This window comes from Salmo trutta, chromosome 12, assembly GCF_901001165.1.
Source record: "Salmo trutta chromosome 12, fSalTru1.1, whole genome shotgun sequence".
NCBI classification, from domain to species: Eukaryota; Metazoa; Chordata; class Actinopteri; order Salmoniformes; family Salmonidae; genus Salmo; species Salmo trutta.
The window spans coordinates 7,635,295-7,647,562 of NC_042968.1; the positions used below are offsets into that span (position 1 = coordinate 7,635,295).

The 12,268-nt window shown below is 45.0% G+C and overlaps 1 protein-coding gene across 1 annotated transcript in view; it reads right to left on the reverse strand.

Moving 5' to 3' along the window:
• Positions 1-1,343: 1,343 nt before the first annotated feature.
• The window catches only part of LOC115202848 (palmitoyltransferase ZDHHC13-like), a 43,773-nt gene continuing 32,848 nt past the window's right edge, over positions 1,344-12,268 (reverse strand). The window contains exons 3-17 of the mRNA XM_029766923.1: positions 8,224-8,346; positions 7,738-7,815; positions 6,816-6,960; positions 6,613-6,677; positions 6,276-6,438; positions 5,878-6,003; positions 5,392-5,525; positions 4,579-4,679; positions 3,816-3,940; positions 3,556-3,618; positions 3,275-3,368; positions 2,899-2,982; positions 2,631-2,788; positions 2,039-2,136; positions 1,344-1,801 (exon numbers count right to left, since the gene is read on the reverse strand). Coding sequence (XP_029622783.1) covers positions 1,666-1,801; positions 2,039-2,136; positions 2,631-2,788; positions 2,899-2,982; positions 3,275-3,368; positions 3,556-3,618; positions 3,816-3,940; positions 4,579-4,679; positions 5,392-5,525; positions 5,878-6,003; positions 6,276-6,438; positions 6,613-6,677; positions 6,816-6,960; positions 7,738-7,815; positions 8,224-8,346 — 1,693 coding nt within the window. The 3' untranslated portion in view covers positions 1,344-1,665. The remainder of the gene's footprint in view (positions 1,802-2,038; positions 2,137-2,630; positions 2,789-2,898; positions 2,983-3,274; positions 3,369-3,555; positions 3,619-3,815; positions 3,941-4,578; positions 4,680-5,391; positions 5,526-5,877; positions 6,004-6,275; positions 6,439-6,612; positions 6,678-6,815; positions 6,961-7,737; positions 7,816-8,223; positions 8,347-12,268) is intronic.

Below are 12,268 nucleotides of genomic sequence, written 5' to 3' on the forward strand. Positions count from 1 at the left end.
GGAGTGGTTCTGCAGGTGTGGACCACAGACCACTTCTCAGTTCCTATGCTTCCTGGCTGATGTTTTGGTCACTTTTGAATGCTGGCGGTGCTTTCACTCTAGTGGTAGCATGAGACGGAGTCTACAACCCACACAAGTGGCTCAGGTAGTGCAGCTCATCCAGGATGGCACATCAATGCGAGCTGTGGCAAGAAGGTTTGCTGTGTCTGTCAGCGTAGTGTCCAGAGCATGGAGGCACTACCAGGAGACAGGCCAGTACATCAGGAGACGTGGAGGAGGCCGTAGGAGGGCAACAACCCAGCAGCAGGACCGCTACCTCCGCCTTTGTGCAAGGAGGAGCACTGCCAGAGCCCTGCAAAATGACCTCCAGCAGGCCACAAATGTGCATGTGTCTGCTCAAACGGTCAGAAACAGACTCCATGAGGGTGGTATGAGGGCCCGACGTCCACAGGTGGGGGATGTGCTTACAGCCCAACACCGTGCAGGACGTTTGGAATTTGCCAGAGAACACCAAGATTGGCAAATTCGCCACTGGCGCCCTGTGCTCTTCACAGATGAAAGCAGGTTCACACTGAGCACGTGACAGACGTGACAGAGTCTGGAGACGCCGCGGAGAACGTTCTGCTGCCTGCAACATCCTCCAGCATTACCGGTTTGGCGATGGGTCAGTCATGGTGTGGGGTGGCATTTCTTTGGGGGGCCGCACAGCCCTCCATGTGCTCGCCAGAGGTAGCCTGACTGCCATTAGGTACCGAGATGAGATCCTCAGACCCCTTGTGAGACCATATGCTGGTGCGGTTGGCCCTGGGTTCCTCCTAATGCAAGACAATGCTAGACCTCATGTGGCTGGAGTGTGTCAGCAGTTCCTGCAAGAGGAAGGCATTGATGCTATGGACTGGCCCGCCCATTCCCCAGACCTGAATCCAATTGAGCACATCTGGGACATCATGTCTCGCTCCATCCACCAACGCAACGTTGCACCACAGACTGTCCAGGAGTTGGCGGATGCTTTAGTCCAGGTCTGGGAGGAGATCCCCCAGGAGACCATCCGCCACCTCATCAGGAGCATGCCCAGGCGTTGTAGGGAGGTCATACAGGCACGTGGAGGCCACACACACTACTGAGCCTCATTTTGACTTGTTTTAAGGACATTACATCAAAGTTTGATCAGCCTGTAGTGTGGTTTTCCACTTTAATTTTGAGTGTGACTCCAAATCCAGACCTCCATGGGTTAATAAATTGGATTTCCATTGATTATTTTTGTGTGATTTTGTTGTCAGCACATTCAACTATGTAAAGAAAAAAGTATTTAATAAGATTATTTCTTTCATTCAGATCTAGGATGTGTTGTTTAAGTGTTCCCTTTATTTTTTTGAGCAGTATACAATTTAAGCCATAAAGGCTAATTCGACTTTGCACAAATGATACATTTCAGACTTCCATTTTTTCCCCTCATTAATATATACCAGTGTCAGGCAGCAGCAGTCTGTAGCAAAAGAAAACGCATCAAATAAAGTCAGTACAACTTCCTCCATGCTATTTCCCATTATAGTGGTGTTTCTTCACAGGCAGTCCAAAATATATAAACGATTTAAAAAATAAATAAGCTTCATCCGTTTGGTCCAGAACGATAGTGGATCCAGGTCCTAGCTGCCCCCTGTGGGGTCAGACGATGTCGGGCTGGCCGAACATGTGGTCTCGGCCGGGTGGGTACTGCTGGGTCCAGTCGACCGTGGCGGGCTTGAACAGCCCACAGCAACGCAGCTGGAAGAACGACACAAGGTTCCGCACCACACCCAAACTATGGAGGGAGAGAGAGAGAAATGAGTAACGGAGAAAGAGAAGCACTGGCCTACAATACTAAATAGTGTGAGGGAATACCGTTTATTGCTTTTAGTCACCAAGTAAACGGAATCAGCCTATCTTGTCTAGCCATCTTGTCTCAAGAAGGTCCACAATGGAAATAAGTCCCAGACTGTGTGTTATCCTCGATGATTTTTTTATTGTAAAATTAATAAACTGAAAGAAGACCACTTACTTGTAAGGGTTCTGTCTGAGAGAGATGGATTGTGGGAGTTTCCTCTGACGAAGCATCAGGTTTGACATCTCTGCGTTTGTCAGGCCGTAGAACGCAATCTGTTCAGACACACATTCTAACTAAAATAGAAATGCCACCACGCCTCCAAAATTGTCACACAAGTCCCCGTCGTAAAAAAAAAAGATAAAACAACGATAAATAATGAATCCGGTGAATATTTCCTCAAAAAGACAACAGAAATAGCAGCTCTCCTCCCAGCCCGGCATCATTAAGGCAGGGAGCAGCATGGGGGACTGCCCCCCGGGGGAAGACACCGCAGCAAGACGGCGTCAACACAGAAGACGACACATCAATCATGAATAATACGAGCGGCGTTTGATTCTGAGCAAATCAAAAGAAATACACAGCGAAAACATTGGCAGCTCGAGCAAAACGAGGAAATCAAAGTGTTTGTAGCTCGATTGCACATAGTAATACGGTAGTTTTCTTTCACAACGTTTCAAGAAGTTATTCAAATACAATGTGCCTACAGCTGTAGAAGTGGAGGTAGCAATTGCAGCATCATATAGCTACTACACAAACACACAATTACCTGGTAGAGCTGTATGACCAGTAGTATGGAAGCCCAGGCGGTATGGAAGAAAGCTAGACAGAAGACACCCAGTACCCAGGAAGAACAGCCCACCAGGGCAGAGATGGCAGCCCACACACCCTCCTCCTGGTAGTGCAGCGGGCAGTGCTTTGACCAGTCTGGCAACACACACGAGAACGTCAGGCAGGAAGACGAGTACATGCGTTAACAATGTACACAAATAAAAAGTGCATTTGTCTATGTGATTAATCGAGGCTGTCACACTCACACGTGAGACATCCGTAGAACATCCACGCTCCCATCAGGCAGAGATAGAGGAGGAAGAGAACAAAGAAGTGGTGATTCCTGGCACCTGAAGAAAGTAAGAATGGGTGGGAGAAAGAGAAGACCGAAACTTTTGTCATTAAAACGTAAAACTCTGGTGCTGACAAAGTGGCAAATGCTGGCTGTGTATTTGTGTCAGCTAGTCTTAGAAGAATACTGTGTTTCCAAGTGTTCAAATACTAGTTGACTGACACTACAACGATTGAATTCCACAACACAACCCAATTAGTGCGTATTGAGGTTTAGTGTAGATTATCCTACAAACTGCATCTATAATTTTAGGGTAGACAGAAATATATAAGCTCTGTGGTTTTAGTCACCTATGCAGCCATTGATCCAGACGGAGTGATGATCCTGTTTTGCCACGCAGGCGTCACAGGAGAAGCAGTGACTGGCCCTCATAGGCTTCTTCATCTGCATAACCGAAACAAAATCAACCAAATCAGCATTTCTTCATATCACCACATTTCCTAACATGTGAAAGCTTGAGCAAACATATTTGTTAAATTGGAGGTCATGAGTATCCCTCGATCTCGCTAATAGCTATGGTTGAGTAAACGTGTTGGAATGGAACTGGTCTACTTTGGTCCTTGTGGCTTACCATACAGGAAGTGCAGAAGATCCTGGGGTCCAAGCAGCCCGCCTCTGCCAGCAACACCACATTCTGTAGGCGACACAGAAGACCAACAAGATCCATCACATCCATGTCATTGAAGTAGATTGGCAGCCATGTCTCATGCCAACTACCCCTCCAGCCAGACCAGGGTAAACGTTGACCTATCCGTAATGTTTTTCTACCAGTCTTTTAAAAACAAAACAACAGTGATGGAACAACGCCTCTTCAGATGTCCTGCTCCTTACTAGCTTTTTCTCCTCCTCAGTTGCCTTGACGATGCCGGGGTCAGTCCTACAGGAGCGGAGGTAGTAGTAGAGCAGAGCCGTGGCGTTGAAAGTGAACAACACCTGTACCGTGGCACTGGGACCATGTAGGGAGACGGGTTAAGGACATAACGTCGCACCAGATACAGGAGGTGTATTCCAACCCTACCCTGGAAGTCATGTTCTACCTGATAATTCAATTGCACCCACCTTGTGTCCCAGGACTAAATAGGTCCCTGATTGGAGGGGAAGAATAAAAAAAAAGAAACAAATAAGAAAAAAAAAGAAACTGACTTGGGGTCCAGATGAGAATTTTATGGGTATGAAACATTAACTACTTTAACACCTAAACCATGATACTGGACTGAGATAGACTTGGTACAAGAGCGCGGTGCAGCCGTAGTGCTGCAGCCTCTCAAGCACATAGCATCATGGGTAGAAAATACCACCCGAACCCTATACTTTCGTGCTGTCTACCCTGTACCCCGCCATCTGATAAAATACGCAAGGAGCTCCTGTTCTCCTTCAAAAAAAATAAATACAAAATAAAACAGATGGACTTGGTTAGGCTGGACTAGAATGGTCTGGACTGAACTAGACGAGATTGAGACGGACTAGGACAGTCAATGACAGGGGAGCTTTTTAGCGTTGATTCAGTATAGTGTTACATGCTGGGTAAGTACAGAATGTAGAGTGCTGCGCTGGGTTGGAGTGTGAGTGACAGAGGCCCTGTGTTAAAGGATATCAGGCAGGAAGCACAGGCACCAGGTGACCAGCATCCAGAAGACTGATGCCATAAGAGTTGTAGCAGGAACCAGCGACTGCAGGGCCGGGCTCGCCAACTGCCTGTAAGTGTACGCACACACACACACACACACACACACACACACACACACACACACACACACACACACACACACACACACACTTATTATTGTACACGTTATAATATTGTTTCAACTGTTTGCCCGAGTGGCACAGCAGTCTAAGGCACTCCATCTCAGTGCAAGAGGTGTCACTACAGTCCCTGGTTCGAATCCAGGCTGTATCACATCCGGCTGTGATTGGGAGTCCCATAGGGCGGCGCACAATTGGCCCAGTGTCGTCCGGGTTAGGGTTTGGCCGGGGTAGGCCAAATAAGAATTTGTTCTTAACTGACTTGCCTAGTTTGACAAAAAGGTTACGTTTAAAATGTACATTTTTTTTAAATATCAGTCTTGTATGAAAAGGAGTTGCCCCCATAAGTGCTCCTAGAGAGTACATCTTCTACTTAATGAGCAGTCATGTCAGCAAACAACTGCCCAGGGAGATTTGACAGAACCAAGCACGGACAGTATGAATAAAAGCAGGCTACTAGTGTCGGTATGTGCGCGCCATCTTGCGAAGGTCCCTAGTAATACCAACAGAGCTCTAGACATGGGGTGCACTGCGGATCTCTCAATGCATCTCAGTTAACTAGGAGTTGAAGAACACTCCTAACAGTTGATCAACCCTAACCACTGTGATGCTGTGTGGTCTTGTCTACTGGATTGACCAAGCAGACAATGTGCGTGCTCACCGTTGGGCCAGGTTGACCACAGCCATCACACAGGCCAGCAGAACCCCTTTCAGCAGCCAGGATTCTGAGCTCAAGTCGGCTATCGCTCCCACACTGCCCAGCACAGCAACGCAGAACATAAACTGAACACACACCTAAAGAGAGACAAGAGTAGAGAGAGAAATAAATCACTTAAAAGAATCTTTATTGAAGAGAAATACAAAATATTCATTTCAACCACAATGTGAGGAAAAACTGCAGCGTTGGCATCTCTGTTTTAAGCCAAGGTTAATTATTGTTCTCCCTCATGCTGTCGCACACACACACACACACACACACACACACACACACACACACACACACACACACACACACACACACGATACTGGAAATATGGGTCAACATCTCTCATAGGCATTTGTTGAGTATATGAAAGTGTAGTGCCCCACACCCTGTGTGTGTTGAAGTAACGTAGGCAGAGGAAAAGTGTGTGTGCGGTGTCCATACCCTGTACCGGTTAACTAGGCGCTGGCAGCGGGATTTGGAGCGTATTCTCTCCTGCTTGACGTGGTTGAGCATGTGGACGAGCAGGGGGCTGTGCACCTGGTGGGCCAGGTCTATGGGACTGTGACCCTGAGGAGACAAACAACACAGTCACAGCATCACACTCACAATCCTTAGTTAACCTCACACGCTATAGTCCGTTATATTCACTATAGCAAATAAATATGCACATGTTCATCTTTCTAATACGCCAACACATGCATCTCAGAGACTTATATGTTAGTAACATCCCGAGTATGATGCAAGCATCGATTTAGTCTATGCTTTTATAATCCCCCCCCCAGGAGCTCATATTTATGATATGATTAATTAGTGTGTGTGAGAGAGAGAGAGAATCTCACATTGGCGTTCTCGGCATCCACGCTCGCCCCGGCCTCCAGCAGGATGTGGGCGGCGTCTACGTTTCCCGCCAGCACGGCACAGTGCAGCGGAGAGTTCCTGTTCACTTTGTCCACCGCACTCACCGACGCATTGCACTTCATCAGGAAGTTAGTGGGCTCGGGCCTGCATGAAATGATTGGTTTATTGACTTCAGATCTCCCCGCCCTAACACTAACCATGACCTTTCTTAGTGGTACATTACCAAAACAGCCTAATAGGCCAGCTATTGAGGACATATGTTATTGTAAGCATACATGGAAAATAAACAAATAATCATTGGGTTGCAGGGAAACGTACCCGATGATTTTCTGTGCTGCCAACATCAGGGGTGTCTGCCCATTTGAGTCAGGAAGGTCAACTTCCTACAACAGCAGAAAAAAAAAGGGCCCTGTTAGACTGAAGAGGGAGAAAGTAAGGATGAGAAAGCACAAGAATAAAAGAGAGAAGGAGAGTGTGTGGCTGAGAGAGAAAAAGAGAGAGCAAGAGAGAAAGAGTCTCACTTGTCCCTTGGCCATGAGGTAAGCTGCTATGGGCATGTGCTGGAAGAGGATTGCCAGATGCAGGCTGCGGTAGCCCTCCCCGTCGGCCACAGATGGGTCAGCTCCGTACCGCAGCAGCTGGATCACCATGGCGAGGTGGCCTTGCCTGTCCACAGACAACCATACATAAGTCACCAAACCAAATATTGGCACCCTTACTTTTTGAAATGGAGTCGAATGTTCTGTTTTTTTCTTTTCAAAAGTGGTTACATTACTATTTTAACCATGTAAGCACCTGCAACTTACCACGATGAGATAAATAGAGCACCACAGTACGAGTCACAATACCCATAAAACCTTGCAGTCCACCATTCATTTTTCCCATAGGGGATTTTAGAAACACTTAAAATAAGGGCCGTGTTTCGTGTAGGATTACCATGGTGTGACGTTTTGAAAACCGTGCAAATCTCTCTAGGACGAGGTGGCTTATCGATATATTCGCCTGTATTTACCCCCCAAAAATGAAATGCTAATTAGCTACTAACGTGGTTTTCAAAACGTTACGCCAGGGTAAGCCTACAGCCTAGAGCTTCTAAAATCCCCTATGGGTAAAATGAATGGTGGAAAAACAATTGGAACAATTTCCCTGTTTGGCTCTATTACACAGTAAATGAGAAAACTTGCCTCCAACCAAATTCATTTGAATAATTTAGTCCAGGCCACTTTTGACTTTGAAGTGAAAAATCATAATTTCAGTTTATTTTCTTGGTCGTATGCAGTTGTAAATCAAACAAATACACTTGTGAACGTCGCAAGTTTTCTATTTAAACTTATCTGAGAAGAAATAGTAAATCGTGTAAGGGTGCCTATATATTTGACCGAAACTGTAAGGGTGGATAGAGAGGGAGAGAGGGGTGACCTTGCCTACCAACAAAGCAATTACCTTATGGCCCAATGCAGGGGTGTGGAGTTCAGGTCACCACCTAGTTGGTCTATGACGGCTCCTTTGGATATATAATACCTATGAAAGAGTATTGAAAGCACAGTTTAAAAATACACCTACCAATGTCTTTGCACAGGAATATTCCGCATAGCATGGGCTCCTCTTTGGGAATGACGTCAGATTGTTGTTTGCAAGAAAAAAGTCAACATTCAAAATCTAAAACTACAGTCCAAACCAAATAAAATTGTATTGTCACATACAGCAGATAGAATACAGTATATACATATTAGATGAGTAATGCAAGATATGTAAATATTATTAAAGTGACTAGTGTTCCATTTATTAACGCGGCCAATGATTCCAAGTCTGTGTATGTATGTAGGCAGCAGCCTCTAATGTGCTAGTGATGGCTATTTAACAGTCTGATGGCCTTGAGATAGAAGCTGTGCTGCACAACCAGACACGTGTTTGATGTAGAGCCCTTACTTGACCACCTCTGCGTGGTTGTTGATGGCTGCCCAGTGTAGGAGGGAGACATTCTCCTTGTCAGGCTGCCTCACATCGTAACCAGCCTCCACCAGTTCCTTGCATCGGTCCAGGATACCAAACCTAGAATCAAAGCACGGGGGGGGGAGAAGATATTGAAAAATCGATCCACTCGCACAAAGAATACATCTTTCTATCCATCTCTGGATGGTGTACTGGAATATAAACATGAATCAAAAGGAGAACCTGGTACAATAAACAAGGTTACCATTTTTCCAACTTGACAGTAAGCTACAACATTGTCATGTCTATGTACTGACACTAGGGGTCAGTATTTGGTCCTGCTCATAAACTGATGCCATGGCTTTTCTGCATTTGGTCAGAAAAGGTACGCTGGTTATTATCATGCATGACTACAATTACATTTACATGGTCTGGTTGGAGAACAGAGATGTTGACTTTGAGAGAGAAGTTGCCGGAGGGATGCAGGATTTTCAAAGGAACAAAATAGAACACGTGGTCCTGTGTGGCTCAGTTGGTAGAGCATGGCGCTTGCAACGCCAGGGTTATGGGGGACCAGTATGAAAATGTATGCACTCACTACTTACTGTAAGTCCCTCTGGTTACGAGCATCTGCTAAATGACTAAGATGTAAACAAAATGTCTGTTTAACTCCTCTTCCTATATGACATCAGGGTGGGTGGGTGTGTGTAGTCTTGACCTGAGCTATCTGTTTACTTGCTACAGCAGACTGAGTAAGGAATAGGCATTAGCAAAGATCAGGGATGCGAACTGATGAGGGCCCAAAAAGGTGCCAAATATTTTTGCCACAGAAAAATCTGTGTAAACTGCAAGAAAATGTAGTAAAGGAATATAAATGCATAATGATCTGAATTTTCATTGTGGCAGTAAGAAACCAATACTCTTCATCCCCCCGAAGTTAGGCACCAAACAGAATTTAAAGAACACCAGAAAAATGTTTTTATTTATTTATTCCGATTTAGCTTAGAATTAGATTGATAAGGCATACATCTATCCCTTTTTCCTGTGCATAGCCAAGGTACCATGTTGTTAGCTAGCTGGCCAGGTAACGTTTCTAAAGGTCGTTTGTTATCAAACCAGAAACTCGTTGCTCGCTAGCAGTTTACAACCGCCCGCAACATGGTTTGTAAAATGATATAAAACGTGCGCCAATTCGCGTAGAAAGGGAAGATGGTACAGTAGCTCAGGTAATATAGAGCATCACGTTTGAGTGGTTTGGGCTACGAGAAGAAAATAAAAAAAATCACCGTTTTAAGTTATGTAAAAGCGCAAACATGACTATCACGGTGCTCCGTTTTCCCTCTTTGGCAGTGTAACTTAGACTGCGTGACAGCCAAATCAGACTGGCCTGTTTGTTCTTACAGGCAAAATGAAAAAGATAAGTATCCACTTCGCACAACCGCTCCAATAATTAAACAAATGTTAACAGAAACCTCATCACTCTGCACACCCCAGCTTGTCATCACGGCAAAAAAAAAAAAAAACATTTTAAAACTGATGGAGATGCGCAGAAACAACTGACGGAGAGAAGCAGCTGAGTAGCCGGTGTGGTTTGGGATGAAGCTGGCTGCTCACAGCTGTCACACGTGATATATGATGGAGAACTCATTCTGAATGACATCTCGCTCTGAACTCAGTTTGATATTCTATTTGTAGGACGCATAGGGTTGCATTCTGTGCTCAGGTCATTCAATTTTGATATGAGAAACACACCTTAATTTGTTGGTATCAAGGGGATTCGATTAAGCCTGCCCGGGCAGGCATAGTTCGCACTGAGTGAAAAGTGATTGCATTCGTTTTGGAACTGGGCTACCTGCCATGAGCCGGGTGCCCTGTTCGATGGCAAAGTCGGCTTAAAACAAAAGTGATGTAGGTTAAGCACTAGGATTCTGTGTTGATATGCAAAAGTGATTGCTTTTGATAAAAACACCATCTGTCTTCACAATAAAACGACACTAAACAAAAAAGATAAAACGCAACATGTAAAGTGTTGGTCCCATGTTTCAGCCGCAGAAATAAAAGATTGCAGAAATGTTTCATACGCACAAATAACTATAGGCACAACTGTGTTTACATCCCCGTTAGCAAGCATTTCTCCTTTGCCTAGATAATCCAGTCACCTGACAGGTGTGGCATATCAAGAAGCTGATTAAACAGCATGACCATTACATGACTGCCACTAAAATGTGCAGTTTTGTCAAACACAAAGTTGAGGGAGTGTGCAATTGGCATGCTGACTGCAGGAATGTCCACCAGAGCTGTTGCCAGAGAATTGAATGTTAATTTCTCTACCATAAACTGCCTCCAACAACGTTTTAGAGAATTTGGTATAAGCTATGGACAACATTTTATCGATGGCAATTTGAATGCACAAAGATACTGTGACGAGATCCTAAGGCCCATTGTCTTGCCATTCACCTCATGTTGTTTCAGCATGATAATGCACAACCCCATGTCGCAAGGATCTGTACATAATTCCTGGAAGTGGAAAATGTCCCAGTTCTTCCATGGCCTGGATACTCAGACATGTCACCCATTGAGCATGTTTGGGATGCTCTGGATTGACGTGTATGACAGCGTGTACCAGTTCGCGCCAATATCCAGCAACATCGCAGCCATTGAAGAGTGGGACAACATTCCACAGGCCACAATCAACAGACTGATCAACTCTATGCGAAGGAGATGTCAGATCTTGACTAATTTTGTTAAATTCAGTAATACCCAGAGCACGCAGGACCCTCTACCGATGAACTGAAAACGCGAAAGAGTCGCTCTTGTTCACCATAGCGAAATTATTAGAGCGGTCATTTGTGACAGACTTATAAACGTGCCTTAAAACAACGTTTGTTAGTTATACAATTATTTCTTGATACATTTCAAACGAGATCTAGTTGTGGGCTCAAACGGACTAGATTGTGAACGACTCTTCACGGAATGCATTACTTGACAGCCACGAGGGGTGATAAGTAGCCTGACAACTCCAGCCCAAATCAAACAAAACCAGTATTTTTTTATATACGCATGAACCAATGCCCGGTAATGAATGACAGAAAACAGACAGGCCGCGAGCGTCAACGGCGTCATACGCTTCAAATGAAAAAGCATGTTTATTTTTCTCGCGTCTACGCGAGCTGGTAAAGTGAGCGCATAAATTGCAAAAAAAAAAGAGACTTTGTGCATTGTCATGTCTGGAATTATGACATGTATAGTTAAGTGTCTATTTAGTGTTGAAAAGTTTAGTTGCCAATAATACATATTTGAAAACGATAACTTTACACCTACCTTTGTTGATTTTCGAGCACAGGCATACAGCCTGCAGGCTACTGCTGGGAAACTCGAGGAACTCCGTTCAAGGGAGAATACTGTTATGTAGAAAGAACGAGACTAGCTAAATTCTTTGTAACCCGATAGGGTGCATTAGCCACAACTCTCCTCACATTCATCAGCCAACATAACAGGAGGCAGGTACAGTGGTTCCCATAGGACATATAAGGTGAGTCCAAAGGAACACGCAACAATAATTCAAAAGGGCTACATAGCAAACATAAATACAACTGTTTTTTATGGATTCTCATGACAATTAAGTTGGCAAACGCTACGCAGTGTATGTGAATTGATGCTCTACTCTCGCACCAAAATTGACTCTGTTGACAGTGTCTTTTCCGTGCGATTTCACGCTAAATTCTTCCGCTGCTGTTGTTCGTCACATACTTCTCATTGTGGAAAACAAACTAACGTCCGTGGGCATGGCGTAGCGTTTGGCCGGAGCAAGGAGTCTGGGGCTGCGGTCCAAGTACAAAGTAGAAAGGCCTCGGCCCTAAACCCTCAGCCCTTGAACCCTCAACTACCTCCCCGGATATTGTGGTAAGTGCTCTACAACAAAGCTTTTAGTGTCCAACAAGCTTTCTCTGCCCTTAACACCTCCAAAACAAAGATAATGTGGTTTGGAAGACGAATGCCCCTCTCCCCACAGGTGTGATTACTATCTCTGAGGGTTTAGAGC